The sequence below is a fragment of the Aspergillus bombycis genome (assembly GCF_001792695.1).
Source record: "Aspergillus bombycis strain NRRL26010 chromosome Unknown contig00096, whole genome shotgun sequence".
In the NCBI taxonomy this organism is placed as follows: Eukaryota; Fungi; Ascomycota; class Eurotiomycetes; order Eurotiales; family Aspergillaceae; genus Aspergillus; species Aspergillus bombycis.
In genome coordinates, this window is record NW_019170098.1 from 12,960 (window position 1) to 27,668 (window position 14,709).

Below are 14,709 nucleotides of genomic sequence, written 5' to 3' on the forward strand. Positions count from 1 at the left end.
CATTTGTGATATCACATGTGTTAATTCAATAACCACTATTTCCACACAATCAGAAAAAAAATAATAATAATACTACGTGCGGCGATCGACAGACCTCGTATTTGGTTTCCCTTACAGTTGCAGAAAGAGACGATCTGCTTTCGGGCTGAGGACTCTAGCCATTCAAGGCGCGAAGAAATTTGCCAAGGGAATTAACTGTGATGACCTTGAGACCGAGAGGCCAATATCCACGGATCTAAGGCTTTGGGAACCCTGGTCTGGGTGGCCTAACATGCGAGCCACGGTGGCTGCAAGATACTGACTTGTACATCGGACATCCATGGCAAGTGGAATTCTAGACGAGGTTAAGGCAAATCGAATGGTCTTTATTGCAACCTCACACCAGGACCATGGATGGTTGACATAGGATGTATAACCTGCATAAATGAGAAATACGACCCTGTAAACTTTGGATTCTGCAGGAGGTTACATTCTCATCTGCCTTGAAGTGATAATAGCATAACAATCAAGGTCAATCTCTGCCTCTTTCGTGGTATCTTTTGGACCCCTCTTTTGCTCATTCCGTTTTACATTCTTGAGTTTATTTTGGATTCCGCCACGTTGTAGCATTCTGTCCCTTCTTTAATTGTTCTTCATCGTTAGCATGCATTCTCACCCGGTTTAAAATCATTCTCCAGGAAGAATGAGAGAAACGATGACGGAGAAAAACCGCGACCAACCAGTTGCGGACGTACAGGGACAAGCGACGTCTTCGCAACCACTGGACGATGCCTGGAATTTCTTGGATAAACATGGCGATGTTCAACACACTGACGTCGATCTGGTCGCAATCCGTCATAAAGTGGATCGGCGCATTTTGCCCTTTATGTTTTGTTGCTATTTTCTACAATTTATCGATAAAGTGATGTATAATGTCAGTATCTCGGACCCTCTTACCGACCTCGCTAATCCCGATTCCAAAAGTATGCGGGAGTTATGGGAATGAAAACAGACCTGGACCTGAAGGGAAACAACTTTAGCAACGGCGCAAGTGCCTTTTTCATTGCATCCTTGGTTGCTGAAGTTCCAAATAGTAAGTTCTTGTGATCCTCCCACATGCATGAAAACTCACCAGAACACCAGCATATCTTCTCCAGAAGGTCCCTCCAGCCAAATGGTTGAGCATCAATGTCATGCTCTGGGGTGTTGCAGCCGCGGCGGCGGCAGGTGCGAAGAACTATACGACTCTACTTGTCGCGCGTATATTCCTTGGGATTTTTGAAGCCCCAGTAGCGCCATCCTTGATGATCATAAGCAGTCAATATTACACGAAGTCCGAACAGGCCCCAAGATTTACATTTTGGTTTTTAGGCCTAGGAGTAGCACAGATCATCGGCGGATTGATTTCCTTTGGCTTCCAACACGTACACCATGCATTCGCCGGCTGGCGTATCATGTTCCTTGTCATGGGACTAATCACCGTTGCTGTTGGATTTATCACCTTACTTTCCCTTCCAGATACACCAATGCAAGCGAAGTGGTTATCCAATGACCAAAAGGTGATGCTACTTCAACACGTTCGCGTGAACCAGACCGGTATTCGCAATGGCAAGTTTGATCCCAAGCAATTGCTGGAAGCGGTCCTTGATCCTCAGGTGTGGTTGTGGGCGTTGATGCTCGCCTTGGTACGTTCATTCCCGCCTGTTTGCCTCTTCCAAGTTTTGGCCCCTGAAGTATATTCTAGTCTATGAAGAAGGAGAGCTAACTTGTATCTAGCAAGCTGTTTCCAGCGGAGTGGTCGTGGTGTATTCGTCCACGCTTATCGCCGACTTTGGCTTTGGCGGACCTATCTCAGCCCTTCTAAACACCCCTTCAGGGATTGTTAGTATTTTTTTTACACTTCTAGTGGGAATTGGCGTCCGTAAAACATCGAATCGCTGGGCATGGGTCTTTATCTGCAGTATCCCAGGAATTATCGGCGGCGGTCTGATGTCTTTCCTTCCCAAGAACAACCGAGCCGGAGTATTGATTGGAATCTACTTAGTTAATGCAATCGTTGCTCCGACACCGGTAATATACCACTGGATCGCCGCCAATTGCGCAGGATACACAAAGCGTGCATTTACAAGTGCTGTGGTGGCCGGCTTTTTCTGCGTGGGCAATATCATTGGGCCGCAAACTTTCCAGGCAAGGGATGCCCCCGAATACCGACCAGCGAAGATTGCAGTCCTGGTGACTCAGGCCGTGGCGGGATTATTAGCTGTCGTCCTATTCGGGTACTACGTCTGGGAGAACAGGCGGAGGGATCGCGCCCAGGAAACCCAAGAAGGCCAGGGGGTTGTCACGGACGAGAAGGCATGGGGTGGGTTGACTGACAAACAGAACAAGGACTTTCGTTATGTGTATTAAGTGAAGTCATCATAAGCGGCGAAAATTCTAGCATATATTTTGTTAATCAAGCAATATAACTTGATCATATATAGGCATAGACAGAAAGAATACGTTGAGTATTAGCAACGCGAGGAGCGATCTTGATAATGCATATCGGTGTCATATAGTAGTACCCAATAGGCGTACAGGGCAAGATCATTTATATATGGAAAGCTCCATCTTGATTTACTCATGATACAACTGGATAAATTGACGTTGACGGCTATTACTCCATTGGTCATCATTTAACCTCCATTACCCCCTTGCATGACTTGATCTTCAACAGTAAACCGTTCAACTAGCAGGCCTTGTACACGTATCCTGACCTTGAGATCATGTATATGTGTCTCGGAGAGATATCGGTGCACGGCAGGTTGCCTTGCGTCATTGTTCAAGGTCTGTATATCTAGAATATTAACAATGTTTGCACTATTAAGTGTATCGAAATGTGGTCTACAAGATGATTGCTATAAGATATGTCGCTGGTAGTCAAACGTGTGACTTGGGTGGGCCTGCTGTTAACTCGCCTGAGTCGCTTGGAAACAATTCTGCTGGCGTATGATCATGATGAACTACTGCAAGACATCCTGGAAAAGGCAGTCATGCGCCAGCGACGTTTTCACAACACTCCCCCGTTTCCCTGTCTACAAAAAATTCAGATTAGCTCCCTCACTGCGTGCAAACCGGTAGCTACAGACTTTGTATTGCCGTTTTTCTATTTTCCAGCTGTTCGCGAAGTGCTCGCATACAACATTCAAGAACGGCCTTTAGACCAAAGCCAAAGGTCTTTGGATCAACTTACACTAGGCAGCCCTACGTGCCAAGTTACTTCAGCCGGTGTTATGATGGGGGCTTTTGATCCTACAGGCATGGCCAAATGGGTTCAAATGTGCCCTAAACTCGAGCATTTCCATGCTGTACTTGATTATTCTCCTGATTTGCATGATGGGAACTGCAATACAAACGCCTTCCGCCAGGCGCTTCTTCGAGTCAAAGAGACCTTGAAGTCTCTTCGCCTGGGCTTTGTGCGGACGGCTTCAAACGGATTTGATTATCAAAGTCCATCAATAGTGCAATGCGACCTGTATGGTCTACTCGGATCCTTGCAGGAGTTTAGGGTACTCCAACAGCTTTCTATTCCGCACGCTAGCCTCGTGGGACTCAAGATTAACAATTCAGGATCATTCACAGGTCAACTTCCTTGCTCACTAGAGGTGCTAGAAATTACAGGCGTTGTTGTGGAGGGCTTTTTTACGTTTATCGTGTCTGGCCTTGCGGAGCTGGTTAAATATCGCGATTATTTCGTACCTCAACTTCGACTACTTGTGCTTAAGCCGAGTCTAATGGTGAGATCACTACCAGATACGGCTTTTTTGAGGTTGGTATGTGAGGCCGCTGGGGTCATGTTGGAAATTCAAGATCTAGACTTCTGAAAGGAAGATGTCTCGATTGTTGAAGGTCGGCTTTTCTGATAACCAGATAAATCAAGGAGACAAAGGCGTTGTGATATGGAGCCCCATTACTTACTTAGGGTCATTGACTGAAATCAACCAATACAGTGGACGAAAGCCTTGATGTCGACCTCTTTCACAGAACATGGTTACCCCTTGGATACTACTAGTGCTTGCTCATCACGGGTTTACTGCTATACGGCACTCATTTGCAATACTCTGTGGATTACAAGCGACAAAGTTCATTCTGTTATCTTCATATGTGTATATCTCAAGGCAAGATACCAATGCAGGCATCATCCTACTTCCAGCCGGTCATAAAAACACCCGCTACTTAAGATGGAATGCTGCGGTAGGATAGATTGAGAACGGAGAATATACCTTTTCCAATACTATACAATCATCTCATCCGTTCGTCTTTCATATATGCAAACAAGAAAGCGCCCAACCGATAACTCCCGGTAAAAAGACTCGCCCATGATTCATGCACAAAGCTTTTAACTCCCTCGGCCTAGCGACCACGGGTATAAATACAGATAAGGGTATATGGGACAAGCCAACACCCGATATTCCTCTTAATCAACCGCGCTGTAGCTCATCTCGCGCGCATAATCCACGAGATCATTTCTCACCCAGCAACTCCTTGCGCATCTCCTCACGCTGAGCCTTCGCCTCATCCTTCGCCTGACCCCGCTGCACCGCAGCCTGCGTCCGCATCTGTTCCTGCTGTTCCTGAGCCGCAATCCAGACTATTCAGACCCATTAGCCCCCAATCATCTTCCAGATCCCATTCACTTCACCTCCCGAAGGGGAACATACTCGACTTGTCCGACTTAGACCACTGCTTCAAGCGATTCACATAATCATCAAATTCCTGCGCGCGACGATCACCCTCCTCCAGACTCCGCCGTTGGAGCTCGGGGTTATACCGCTTAAACAATTCTTCATCGGTAGGACGGATCGCTTGGACGAGAGCGGGGCCGCCGACACAGATCACCGTGCCGCTAGAATTATATATCCTGTCAGCTTCCGTTGGATTGCTGAATTCGCAGAATTGAGGGAAACTTACACGACGAACATCTTTATCCACGTTCCCGCTTTGGACATGGTGACGGCGTGTTTCCGAGGGATGTCAACTGTGCGGATGTAAATTGCCGAGACAATGATGTCAGGTTTTGTCGGTATGTAATATGTATCACTTAGACCCTGAGGAATAAATGAGTGGCCGTGCTCTCTTTGGTGTGTGGGAGGGAGATCCACGCGCAGGTGCTGCTCAGAAATAATAGGCGTCGCATAATTGGGTGGAACGGAATAGCATCATCGGTGGTCGGCGGTCGGCATGTGGCTGAGGTTGGTTTGAGGCGAGGTGGCGCAGTAGGGCGGGTTTATCGGGCAAACAATGCAAACCGGGGTGGAACAAGAATCCGTGGTTAGAGGGGGACCCAAAAAAAAAACCGGCGCAAAAAGAAGTTCATAGTTCATACTACGTTATGCTCCACCGGTTCTGACACTAGGTCGATTGTCTCTACTATTGACCACTACCCTTGCTAGTTGCTGGAGTAGGTACTGTTTTGGGGCATTTCTATTATCTCACTCGCAGATATTGTCTTGTTCGGAAGGTCTCTTCAGCTGATCGGTAGGTTTTTCATGGCTGATCCTGTTCCCTGCCGTGTTTTGTGTGTATAACCGTTGGATCAGAGAAAGAATTTCGGTAGCAAGGGGCCTATCCGATTTAAACGGTTGTAGTTCGGTCAAGGGGTCGAATGTAGGAGTAAGCAACAGGACAACCAGTTCAACGTCATACATCAAGCGACGGTGAGAGAAGACGCCTACAATCCCCTGCGTTTCGAAATTGAGAGACTCCGTCATACTCTATTTGCATATGCTATACGGCATCGTACTCGTACCTCCTGTGAATTGCCCGAAGTGGCAGGGGAGTGGACACGACGAGCAATACGGAACATTCCATGCGACCAACCCCTATTCCTCAATGGTCGATATATTGCCGGATGCAGATAGATATAGGTAAATAGATTGGACGACGAGTCCATCCATCAATTGGTGCCTTCCTTGCATCACATCTCGTCGCAAGTTGTTTCAGCGATGTATACGGAGTATAGAACTGTACTCGGCACCCATCGCATATTGACTTCCATTGTTAGGAAGAAAGAATCTATAATTAGGACAAGGTTATCTGGACGTCAGGTAACCGCCGGCCCATGGTTTGCGCCGAGGGCATCCATGCAAAGAGGGGAATTATTGGACTCGCCAAGAAGTGAAATTTATCTTGAAGGGGAAATGTGTCTCTCTGATTGGGATGACATGGCGTCTTAGCAGCCTTAAGACACAATACTACTCGATACTAAAAGTGCTGTTACCGCTTTCCCCACTTTTCATAGAAAGAATGCATTCCATCTGTAGCGAGAAGAATCAAAAAGAAAAAAAAGAAAAAGAAAAAAAGGATAAAAGTGACCGTCGTGGAAAATACCTACAAAGAGATCGATATTATTTTGCCCTAAATTGAAGTCAATCCATTCTGGATTATACGACGGTTCCCCCCTTTTTTTCTTCTTTTTTTCTTCTATTCTTTTCAGGTACCTACATTTCGTGTTCATGAATATATTCCTTCATCGGGCCCACTTCCCCACTATCCATGGGAAAGAATCCTAAAACAATCCACTAACTGTTCTTAGGGGATGTCAGGCCCTCAAGTGAGAATTCCATTCTGCAACGAGTGGGACACTGATATCAAACACCAGAGAATAATTGCGGGACAGGATGTGGGTACAAGGAAAAGAACCCCCATTGTCACTGGGAACAGGTCAGAAGAAAATTAGGCAGACAGTGAAGAGGGAATAAGAGTCGTTCATTTAAAAGTCATCCCTTCTAGAAAGGATAATCCCATCATCCTTGATTCCCTGTGTTATCCAAACTCGCCAGTATTATTCGTGGGTACCTGCGCGGTTCAGGGCCGGATATTAAAAATTACTGACTAGTAATTACTTACCAACAGTTGTTGTTACAAACAACCTCCGCGGCTCCATCCGGACATCCCATTTTAATCCATTTTATCTCTCCTCTTAAAATAAAACTAACTCGCCCTCATTCCCCCCCCCCCTCCGTGGTCACACGCTCTTTTTCCACAAACCACAGGGAACTTGTCTGTCGTTTGGTCGTTTTTGCTTTTCAGTTCGACTCCTTCCGTTGCTGTGTCTCCTTCATTCCTTTGGAGAAACATCCCTGAGTCCCCTCCAACCCACCCCCCTGTGGCTCTGATTTACCTTCGAACAAGTTGGTTGTCCTGGCGCATTGACGCTCCAATCGCGCACTCGGCTTTTCAAGTCCTCCACACCCAAGATTGTCCGCTGACAATGTCTCTCCCGTTGCAGGCACGCGTACTTCATTGATTGGTTTATGATCGCATACTTCTGCTGCGCTTGTTCGACTCGAGGGGCTGGTGGTATTCATTCTTTTACTGTCGCGTTCCAGTAAGCTTCGACCGTTGCGCGCATCCTTCCAGTTGTCCTGACTGGACCTTTCACACAAATGGACCAGCTGACCTCCAGATAGATACGTAGTGGATTAGGACCAGAGTCGTGATACAGGCTCGCACATGAATTAGTTGGTGTCCAGCTGGACAAAGAAAGCCAACCCGCTTTTCAGTAGTGAACGACAGTTGTCTCCGTAACTGAAGCTTTGAGCTTTGAGCTTTGTCATGGCTTACCCTCAGCATCCAGCGCAGAGGCCTCCGCCCGTGAGAAACTACGGCCCTCGTCCCTCTCGGCCCGCAGGCCCGCCGCAAGACGGACATTTTGACCAAGGATATGATTACGGTTACCCGTCTGGTAATGGAGGCTATGACGATGTTGGATACGGTTATCCGGGTGACCAAGCAGTCCCGAGATCATACGGACCTCCACGAGGTGCTCCACGCCCACCGCGGGGAGGTTATGGCCCTCCCATGGAGCCACGACCTGATCGCGGATATGCGCCAAGAGGTCGACCGCCGCCAAACCGATACGATGCGCCTCGTGGCTATGGTGACAGGCGAGCGCCGTCAAGGCAAGATCGCTCAAGGCCTCGTGAGTGAAACCTTTGCATCAAACGGGCCTGTAAATCAAGTACTGATTATAATCCAGCCCCTCGTCCTGTGCCGCCTCCCTCCAACGCAGCGTGGGACAATCCGTTTCCGATATTTCCCTCCCAGGAACCTCGCAGCCGGTCCGGCTCAACTTCAACAGGAATTGAAACTGGAATGGCGAGGATGGATCTCAATGGCCCAATGTCGCCTGTAACTGTGCCAGACCGTCCGCATACGTCGCACGGACGACGGCAGGAGATGCCTCGACAACCGCCCCCTGGCTCCGCTGGACGGGGTAGGGGAGATTATCCTGCTGGTCCCGTAAGATCTGCGAGCCAAGGGCGCCCGACGACCGGACGGTCTGATCGGAGTGAGCGGAGTGAGCGGTCTTATACTGACCCTAATGGACCACCGCCGATACCGCATATCAATAGGAGCGCAACCATGCCCGCTACAGCTGCACCGACAATGACACCACCGGTGGCCCCGCCCGTGCCTAAGCCAATGTATCCCGGACAGGCGACATACCAAGACCCCACATTTGCCGCGAAAAGCAATGCGCACAAGTCTCTCCACGTCGACGCATTACTGGATAGCTATTATAGCACGGCCCACGCAGATGAGCCCGATATGCCTAATTTCGATGCTATGCCTGATGGTGGCCATGGTGGTGCAATCGACGAAAGTTTGCCCGGATTAGAACAGCCGAAACCCAAAACACCTGCTCCTCCCGCTCCTCAGGGCCAGTACGCGGCGTTCAGCCCGCAGCCCACCGAAGTTCATCATGTCCAATCTCAGCCGGAGATAAGACCAGGGGTTGTGCCAAATCAATTCGAGAATGCAGGATTCCACTTTGACCTCCCTGCATCAGCACCCGCTGCGCAGTACCAGGAGGGGATGGATTACGGGTTCGGCTATGAAGATCCTATGCAGACTCCACACCAACAACATGGTAGCTGGGGGTCGCAAATGAATGCATACCCCGATGAACAGACTGGGTACGCAAGCCGCGGTGGCTCCATTCGCAGCAATGGACCTCAGCCGTACCGGGCCAATCAACCCACATATGCGAACGAAGCGCCGCCCCCAGTCGTGAATCAGATGGACCCGGTAGACCCCGAGCAAAACCCCGATGCGCTACCTCACCATCCTGCACCTTTCCGGCCCGGACACGATCAGGGTAGCAAGCCAGCACCTGTACGCCAGTACAACAGCGCGGCTGACTCCGCACCGCCTCCTATTGCCGCGCAGCAAGGCACTCCGGCTGATTCCCCCGCCGGGCCAGTGACGCAAGAAGAGCTTCAACAGTTGCAGCGGGTGGCCAAGAGCAATCCTTCGGACAAGAAGACCCAACTGTTACTCGCCCAGAAGCTGGCCGAGGCCTCGGTGGTACTTGTTGAGAGCAGTCGGCTAGATCCCAAGTCCAAGGCGAAAGCGAGGGAGAAGTATGCGATGGATGCTTACAAAATCGTCAAAAAGCTTGTGTCCAGCGGATATGCGGACGCACAATTTTTCTTGGCGGACTGCTACGGTCAAGGGCTATTGGGCCTTCAGGTTGATCACAAAGAAGCTTTCCACTTGTACCAAACGGCTGCTAAGCAGGGGCATGGCCAGTCGGCGTACCGCACGGCTGTGTGTTGTGAAATTGGCGCGGAAGAAGGCGGTGGTACCAAGCGCGATCCGTTCAAGGCAGTGCATTGGTATAAGCGTGCTGCATCTTTGGGAGATCCACCAGCGATGTATAAGATGGGAATGATTATGCTTAAGGGGCTTCTCGGGCAAGCCAAGAACCCTCGCGAGGGTATCTCCTGGCTGAAGCGTGCCGCAGAACGTGCTGATGCCGAGAACCCACACGCACTGCATGAACTTGCGCTCATGTATGCTAATGCGGGCCCGAATGACATAGTCATTCGTGATGAGGCGTATGCTAGTCAGCTATACCACCAAGCTGCCGAACTGGGGTATAAGTTCTCCCAGTTCCAACTAGCCACTGCGTACGAGTATGGGTTGATGGGGTGCCCCGTGGACCCCCGGCAGAGTATCTTTTGGTATACTCATGCGGCTGCGCAGGGCGAGCACCAGAGTGAGCTTGCCCTGAGCGGATGGTATCTGACTGGCGCGGAGGGGATTCTGCAGCAGAGCGACACGGAAGCCTACCTCTGGGCACGCAAGGCCGCCACTTCCAGTCTTGCAAAGGCAGAATATGCAATGGGTTACTATACCGAGGTTGGAATCGGAGTCACCGCCAATATGGAGGATGCCAAGCGATGGTATTGGCGGGCAGCTGGTGAGTGCTTTGCAGTCCATCGCTTTGATACAATTGCTAATCGACGTTATTCTACTACACAGCCCAAGGATTCCCGAAAGCCCGCGAACGTCTGGAAGAAATCAAGAAGGGAGGCGCCCAGATGCAGAAAGCCCGGCTTTCTCGGTCTGGTACCAACCAACAGAAGCAAAACGAAGGCGACTGCATTCTCATGTGAGGTCGGAACGGGAGGTTATAGATTTAATGTCTCATGCATGAAGATTTTCTTTTCTTTTATATCCCATTTGCATTGGCTTTATCTTCTTTCGACCGGGTTGGAATTAAGACTATGCACATGGTTGAAACGTTGGAGATGGAAGACTTGATGAATACCATATGATGTATACCCTGTTATTATTTATGTGCCTCCAGAACATAGAGCGAGATTCCAAGAAATTAAGACTAATACAAATACACTATGTACATGAAAGACCATCTCCTCTCAGGGCAACAACTTATACATACCAATAACATCTACCATAATCCAATGAAGCACTAATGCAAAAACAAAAACATACTTGAAACCCAGAGCGGACCGATTCCGCACTTCCGCGCCTCCGGCTGACAACTGCTTACAATTTGCAATCCCAGCCCGACATCACCATTGGCTACACTATATAACTTGTAAACTGTATAAAAAACAATTCCCAATAAATTCCACCCAGAACTACAAACCACACATATATAACTACTAACCATCCCAAAGACAAAAAAAAAACACTATATGTCTTCCCAACCCACCACAACCCCAACTCAACAATCACCTAGAAAACCATTCCCACTCACAGCGCTCGCCATCCTCACTGTCCTCATCGCAGTATCGCTGGCCTTCTTCATAGGCTACAATACCAACAAGAACATAGAGGAGTACCGGGACTCCCAAGCCGCCAACCTGTTAGGTCTCAAACGATTCTTCACAAGTGCTCCTCCCGCTGTAAGTAGGAAGGTCTCTAAGACAGCGGCTGGTAGTGAGAAGATGGGTCGAACGCCGATTTATTTTTTGAGTCATGGGGGTGTAAGTTTGATGTTCTCTGTGGGATTTTAAGAGAGAGGGAGAAATTCTGACTATCTATACCAAAGCCGAATGTCATGTACCAGACGGATCACCCGGCGTATAAGAAGCTGGGGCAGATTGGCAAGGAGATTACGACCAAGGTGAAGCCGAAGGCTGTGGTGGTTTTCTCGGCGCATTGGCAGGCCGGTAGGGATACGGTTCAGGTTAATACGGCTGAGATTACGGATTTGATCTATGAGTATGTTTTTCTTGGATCCTCTTGCGATTTTTGGGTGGGGATTGGGTGATGTGTGCTGACTTTTGGCTAGTTTCTACGGCTTCCCCAGCCATTATTACAAGGAGAAGTACCCCAATGTGGGCAGCAGGGAGGTCGCGAATAAGGTGCTTGATCTGCTTGGGAAAGCGGGGATCAAGGCGGAAGGTGTGAAAAGAGGATTGGATCATGGTGTGTGGGCGAGTTTCAAGTGTGGTAGGTTCATCTTCTTTGCGAGAAATGGTGCTTGATGCGGTGAACAAGAAACTAATAGCATATAGCGTTTGAGCCTGAGTCAAACCCGTTGAACGTGCCCATTGTGCAGGTTTCGTTGTTCAAGAACGAGGATCCTGTCGCGCATTACCGGCTCGGACAGGCCGTGTCTAGCCTCCGCGATGAAAATATCCTCATAATCGTCTCTGGAATGGCGGTCCACAACCTGCGCGATCTGTTTTTCTCCATGAACGATTCGCGGCCGCTGCCGTACACCACCAGCTTCGATGAGGCGTTGAAGAAAGCGGCCACGGCTCCCCCGGTGGAGAGAGAACAGGCCCTGGCGGATCTGTTGAAGAGACCTGATGCTCGGCAGGCACATCCGACCTTTGACCATCTGCTTCCCATTCACGTTGGCGCCGGAGCTGCGGGAGATGATGTCGGCAAGAGGCTGTGGACGATGGGTGAGGGCAGTATGAGCTGGGCGCAGTTTAGATTCGGTCAGGTAGCCAACAGTAGTAGTTCTCTGTGAATTAGATGGTATAAATAGAAGAGATTCCAGGCGTCCCTTGATTGTTTCGAAGTAAATTGAATTTTCCAGTTCATCTATAGATACAATGGTTGACGATTTGAACACGATGCATGGACATATACGGAAGTGCGGAAAATTCGCTATGACGACTCCTTCACGAGCTTGGTAAGTTTTTCTTCGATCTGTGCATCCGACAAGCCTGTACGGGTTTGATATCAGTAATTGAAACCAAGTCAATTCGAACAAATGACCTCTTACCATTCAATGGCTCGAGTTTTTCCTTGCCAAATGCTGTATATCACTCCTGTATTAGCCTTTTCTGCGTCGCTAGCCATTGTAGGTACGATTGTAGCATACCGTATCTGGCATACACCTTAGGCAGAGTACCGCTGGCCTCGCGCATCAGAATGGGGACGTGAGGGTTGTGCTTCTTCATGGTGGGGTATGCGCGCTGCAGGAAGGTCCTATTGGGTGTTATTTGTGAATCCCACGCCACCCTTGACCAGAAATCGAATCTCCGAACACACCTTGTGGGAGCGCTGTGCTCTGAAGTCTGACAGAAAAGGAAGCGCAGCTCCTTCAGACCCTTGGTGAAAACATATTTGCCGGACATTGTGAAAGGGGGATGATGGAAGACCGGATTAAGAGGATAGACGGCGATAGGCAATGAGAGTAAGGAGCTGCTTCCCCGATCAAACGGATCAAAACAGAGCTGGGGTATCAATTGGAGCCAACGGAGGGGTGATCGAACGATTGAAACGGTGATGAATTGAGGTCTGAGGCCGTGGACCAATCCGGTCAAGCGTGATTGTCACCGCTTACCTCAGCCGGAAAAGAGCCGCAACCCCAACGATTGAAAGCATTCCCGACGGCGACCGCCGAGGTCGGCTTCATCTCTGATATCCTATCCTTCTGTTGATTCACTTACTTACTTCTTCTCCTTCTGTCAATCTCCACTCCTCCATTTCTATTTCCCAGAGTTGAAATTGATCCTCTGGTGCGACTCGACATTGCTAATCTAAACTCCGGTTGAGAGCCCATCTCCACTTCTCCGCCTTCCGGCATTTGCCTCTCCCTTCCCCATCTTCTTCGCTCCTCACTTTCAAGATGTCCTCCCGTGTCGGTCTTCGTTTCTTCCAGAACTCTCGCGCTGCTTTTCGCAATGCGCAGCGTCGCTTTGGCGCCGGACGCCGCTTCCAGAGCTCGGATGCCGCCGCCGAGCAACAGAGCACTTTCCAGCGTATATGGAACAGCCCCGTTGGTGTCAAGACGGTGCATTTCTGGTATGTTGTTTAATTTCTGGGCGTCTGTATAAACTCTTTGCTTGGATTTACTGTTCTAATGCTTGTTGCTTTAGGGCCCCTGTCATGAAGGTATAATATGCACCCTCCCTTGCCGGACGCCGTTACGCACCACAATAATGAACATGATAACCGCGTCGGCGGCCGCAATTCACGAACTTCACAGATCTATGGATATAGCTGACTTCGCTTAGTGGGCTCTGGTCATCGCCGGTATCTCCGATCTTAGCCGTCCCGCCGAGAAGCTGTCTTTGACTCAGAACGGTGCCCTGACGGCTACCGGAGCCATCTGGACCCGCTGGTGTCTGATCATCAAACCTAAGAACTACCTGTACGTTGATCTCAGAGAGCGCAGTCCATGAGATATAGAGTGCTGATTGACCCAGGCTTGCTGCTGTCAACTTTTTCCTCGGATGTGTCGGTGTCGTTCAGGTCGGTCGTATCTATAACTACCACCGTAGCCTGGACGAATCTCCCGTCGAAGCCATCAAGTCGATGGAACACGAAGTGGTTGACTCAGCGAAGGAGGCCGCCGTGAAGGCCGAGGCTGCCGTTGAGAAGAAGTCCGCATAAATCGGTTCAACTGGTTCCTCTAGATGGGACTCTACCGCGCAAGGGGGCCCGACGAGGGTCTAAAAGGAAATTGTCCATCAGGAAAATAGACCGTCGATTGACAAGCTTCTGGGTGGATTTGGGCATCTAGCACTCGATAGACAATACTTCGGGGGCTCTACTGGTTCAACGCAACACGACTGGCGTTCTTGTTTGTATATATTAAACCAGGGCTGCACTGGTTTCCCGCCGAAGACGTTAGATAAACCGAATTTATCTAAAAATTATCTTCCCTTATGCTAGCCCACAAGTTACTGGGGTATGTAATCGAATGCCGAATGATCACGTGGAAATAACCAGTCAATCACTCTACGGAAGACGAAGGACTAGCCCTAATATATACCGCAATGCACTTGTTCCTGGAGATGGACGATCTTAACTCTTTTTTCTTTCCTTAAGATACACACTACAAGGTGAACAACACCCCGAAGTGAAAGGTACTGAGTTCGAATAAATGAATAGTATCCACTCATAGACGTGAGATTATGTCATGCCAACCCCAACATCGAGAGCAACCCCGGACAACTCCACATGAAC

The 14,709-nt window shown here is 49.3% G+C and overlaps 6 protein-coding genes across 6 annotated transcripts; 4 read left to right on the forward strand and 2 right to left on the reverse strand.

The window, feature by feature from the left end:
* Window positions 1–682: 682 nt before the first annotated feature.
* Window positions 683–2,388, forward strand: ABOM_008574 (putative allantoate permease; the record flags this gene model as incomplete). Its single annotated transcript, XM_022535703.1, has 4 exons — window positions 683–913; window positions 964–1,072; window positions 1,123–1,664; window positions 1,756–2,388. 4 exons carry the CDS (start codon window positions 683–685, stop codon window positions 2,386–2,388), a joined length of 1,515 nt encoding a protein of 504 aa, XP_022385781.1.
* Window positions 2,389–2,885: 497 nt separating this feature from the next.
* Window positions 2,886–3,842, forward strand: ABOM_008575 (uncharacterized protein; the record flags this gene model as incomplete). The annotated part of the gene is made up of 1 exon (XM_022535704.1): window positions 2,886–3,842. The coding sequence occupies one exon, from the start codon at window positions 2,886–2,888 to the stop codon at window positions 3,840–3,842; it is 957 nt and encodes a 318-aa protein (XP_022385780.1).
* A 639-nt stretch (window positions 3,843–4,481) lies between these two features.
* Window positions 4,482–4,967, reverse strand: ABOM_008576 (uncharacterized protein; the record flags this gene model as incomplete). Its single annotated transcript, XM_022535705.1, has 3 exons — window positions 4,482–4,609; window positions 4,680–4,864; window positions 4,930–4,967. 3 exons carry the CDS (start codon window positions 4,965–4,967, stop codon window positions 4,482–4,484), a joined length of 351 nt encoding a protein of 116 aa, XP_022385779.1.
* A 2,608-nt stretch (window positions 4,968–7,575) lies between these two features.
* On the forward strand, window positions 7,576–12,259 carry ABOM_008577 (chitin synthase activator (Chs3); the record flags this gene model as incomplete). Its single annotated transcript, XM_022535706.1, has 7 exons — window positions 7,576–7,942; window positions 8,000–10,228; window positions 10,291–10,420; window positions 11,015–11,261; window positions 11,327–11,499; window positions 11,570–11,730; window positions 11,796–12,259. 7 exons carry the CDS (start codon window positions 7,576–7,578, stop codon window positions 12,257–12,259), a joined length of 3,771 nt encoding a protein of 1,256 aa, XP_022385778.1.
* Window positions 12,260–12,399: 140 nt separating this feature from the next.
* ABOM_008578 (L51/S25/CI-B8 domain-containing protein) lies at window positions 12,400–12,872 on the reverse strand (the record flags this gene model as incomplete). Its single annotated transcript, XM_022535707.1, has 4 exons — window positions 12,400–12,458; window positions 12,518–12,550; window positions 12,617–12,723; window positions 12,787–12,872. The coding sequence occupies 4 exons, from the start codon at window positions 12,870–12,872 to the stop codon at window positions 12,400–12,402; spliced, it is 285 nt and encodes a 94-aa protein (XP_022385777.1).
* A 494-nt stretch (window positions 12,873–13,366) lies between these two features.
* ABOM_008579 (mitochondrial pyruvate carrier family protein) lies at window positions 13,367–14,133 on the forward strand (the record flags this gene model as incomplete). Its single annotated transcript, XM_022535708.1, has 4 exons — window positions 13,367–13,542; window positions 13,617–13,632; window positions 13,755–13,891; window positions 13,947–14,133. The coding sequence occupies 4 exons, from the start codon at window positions 13,367–13,369 to the stop codon at window positions 14,131–14,133; spliced, it is 516 nt and encodes a 171-aa protein (XP_022385821.1).
* Window positions 14,134–14,709: the final 576 nt, after the last annotated feature.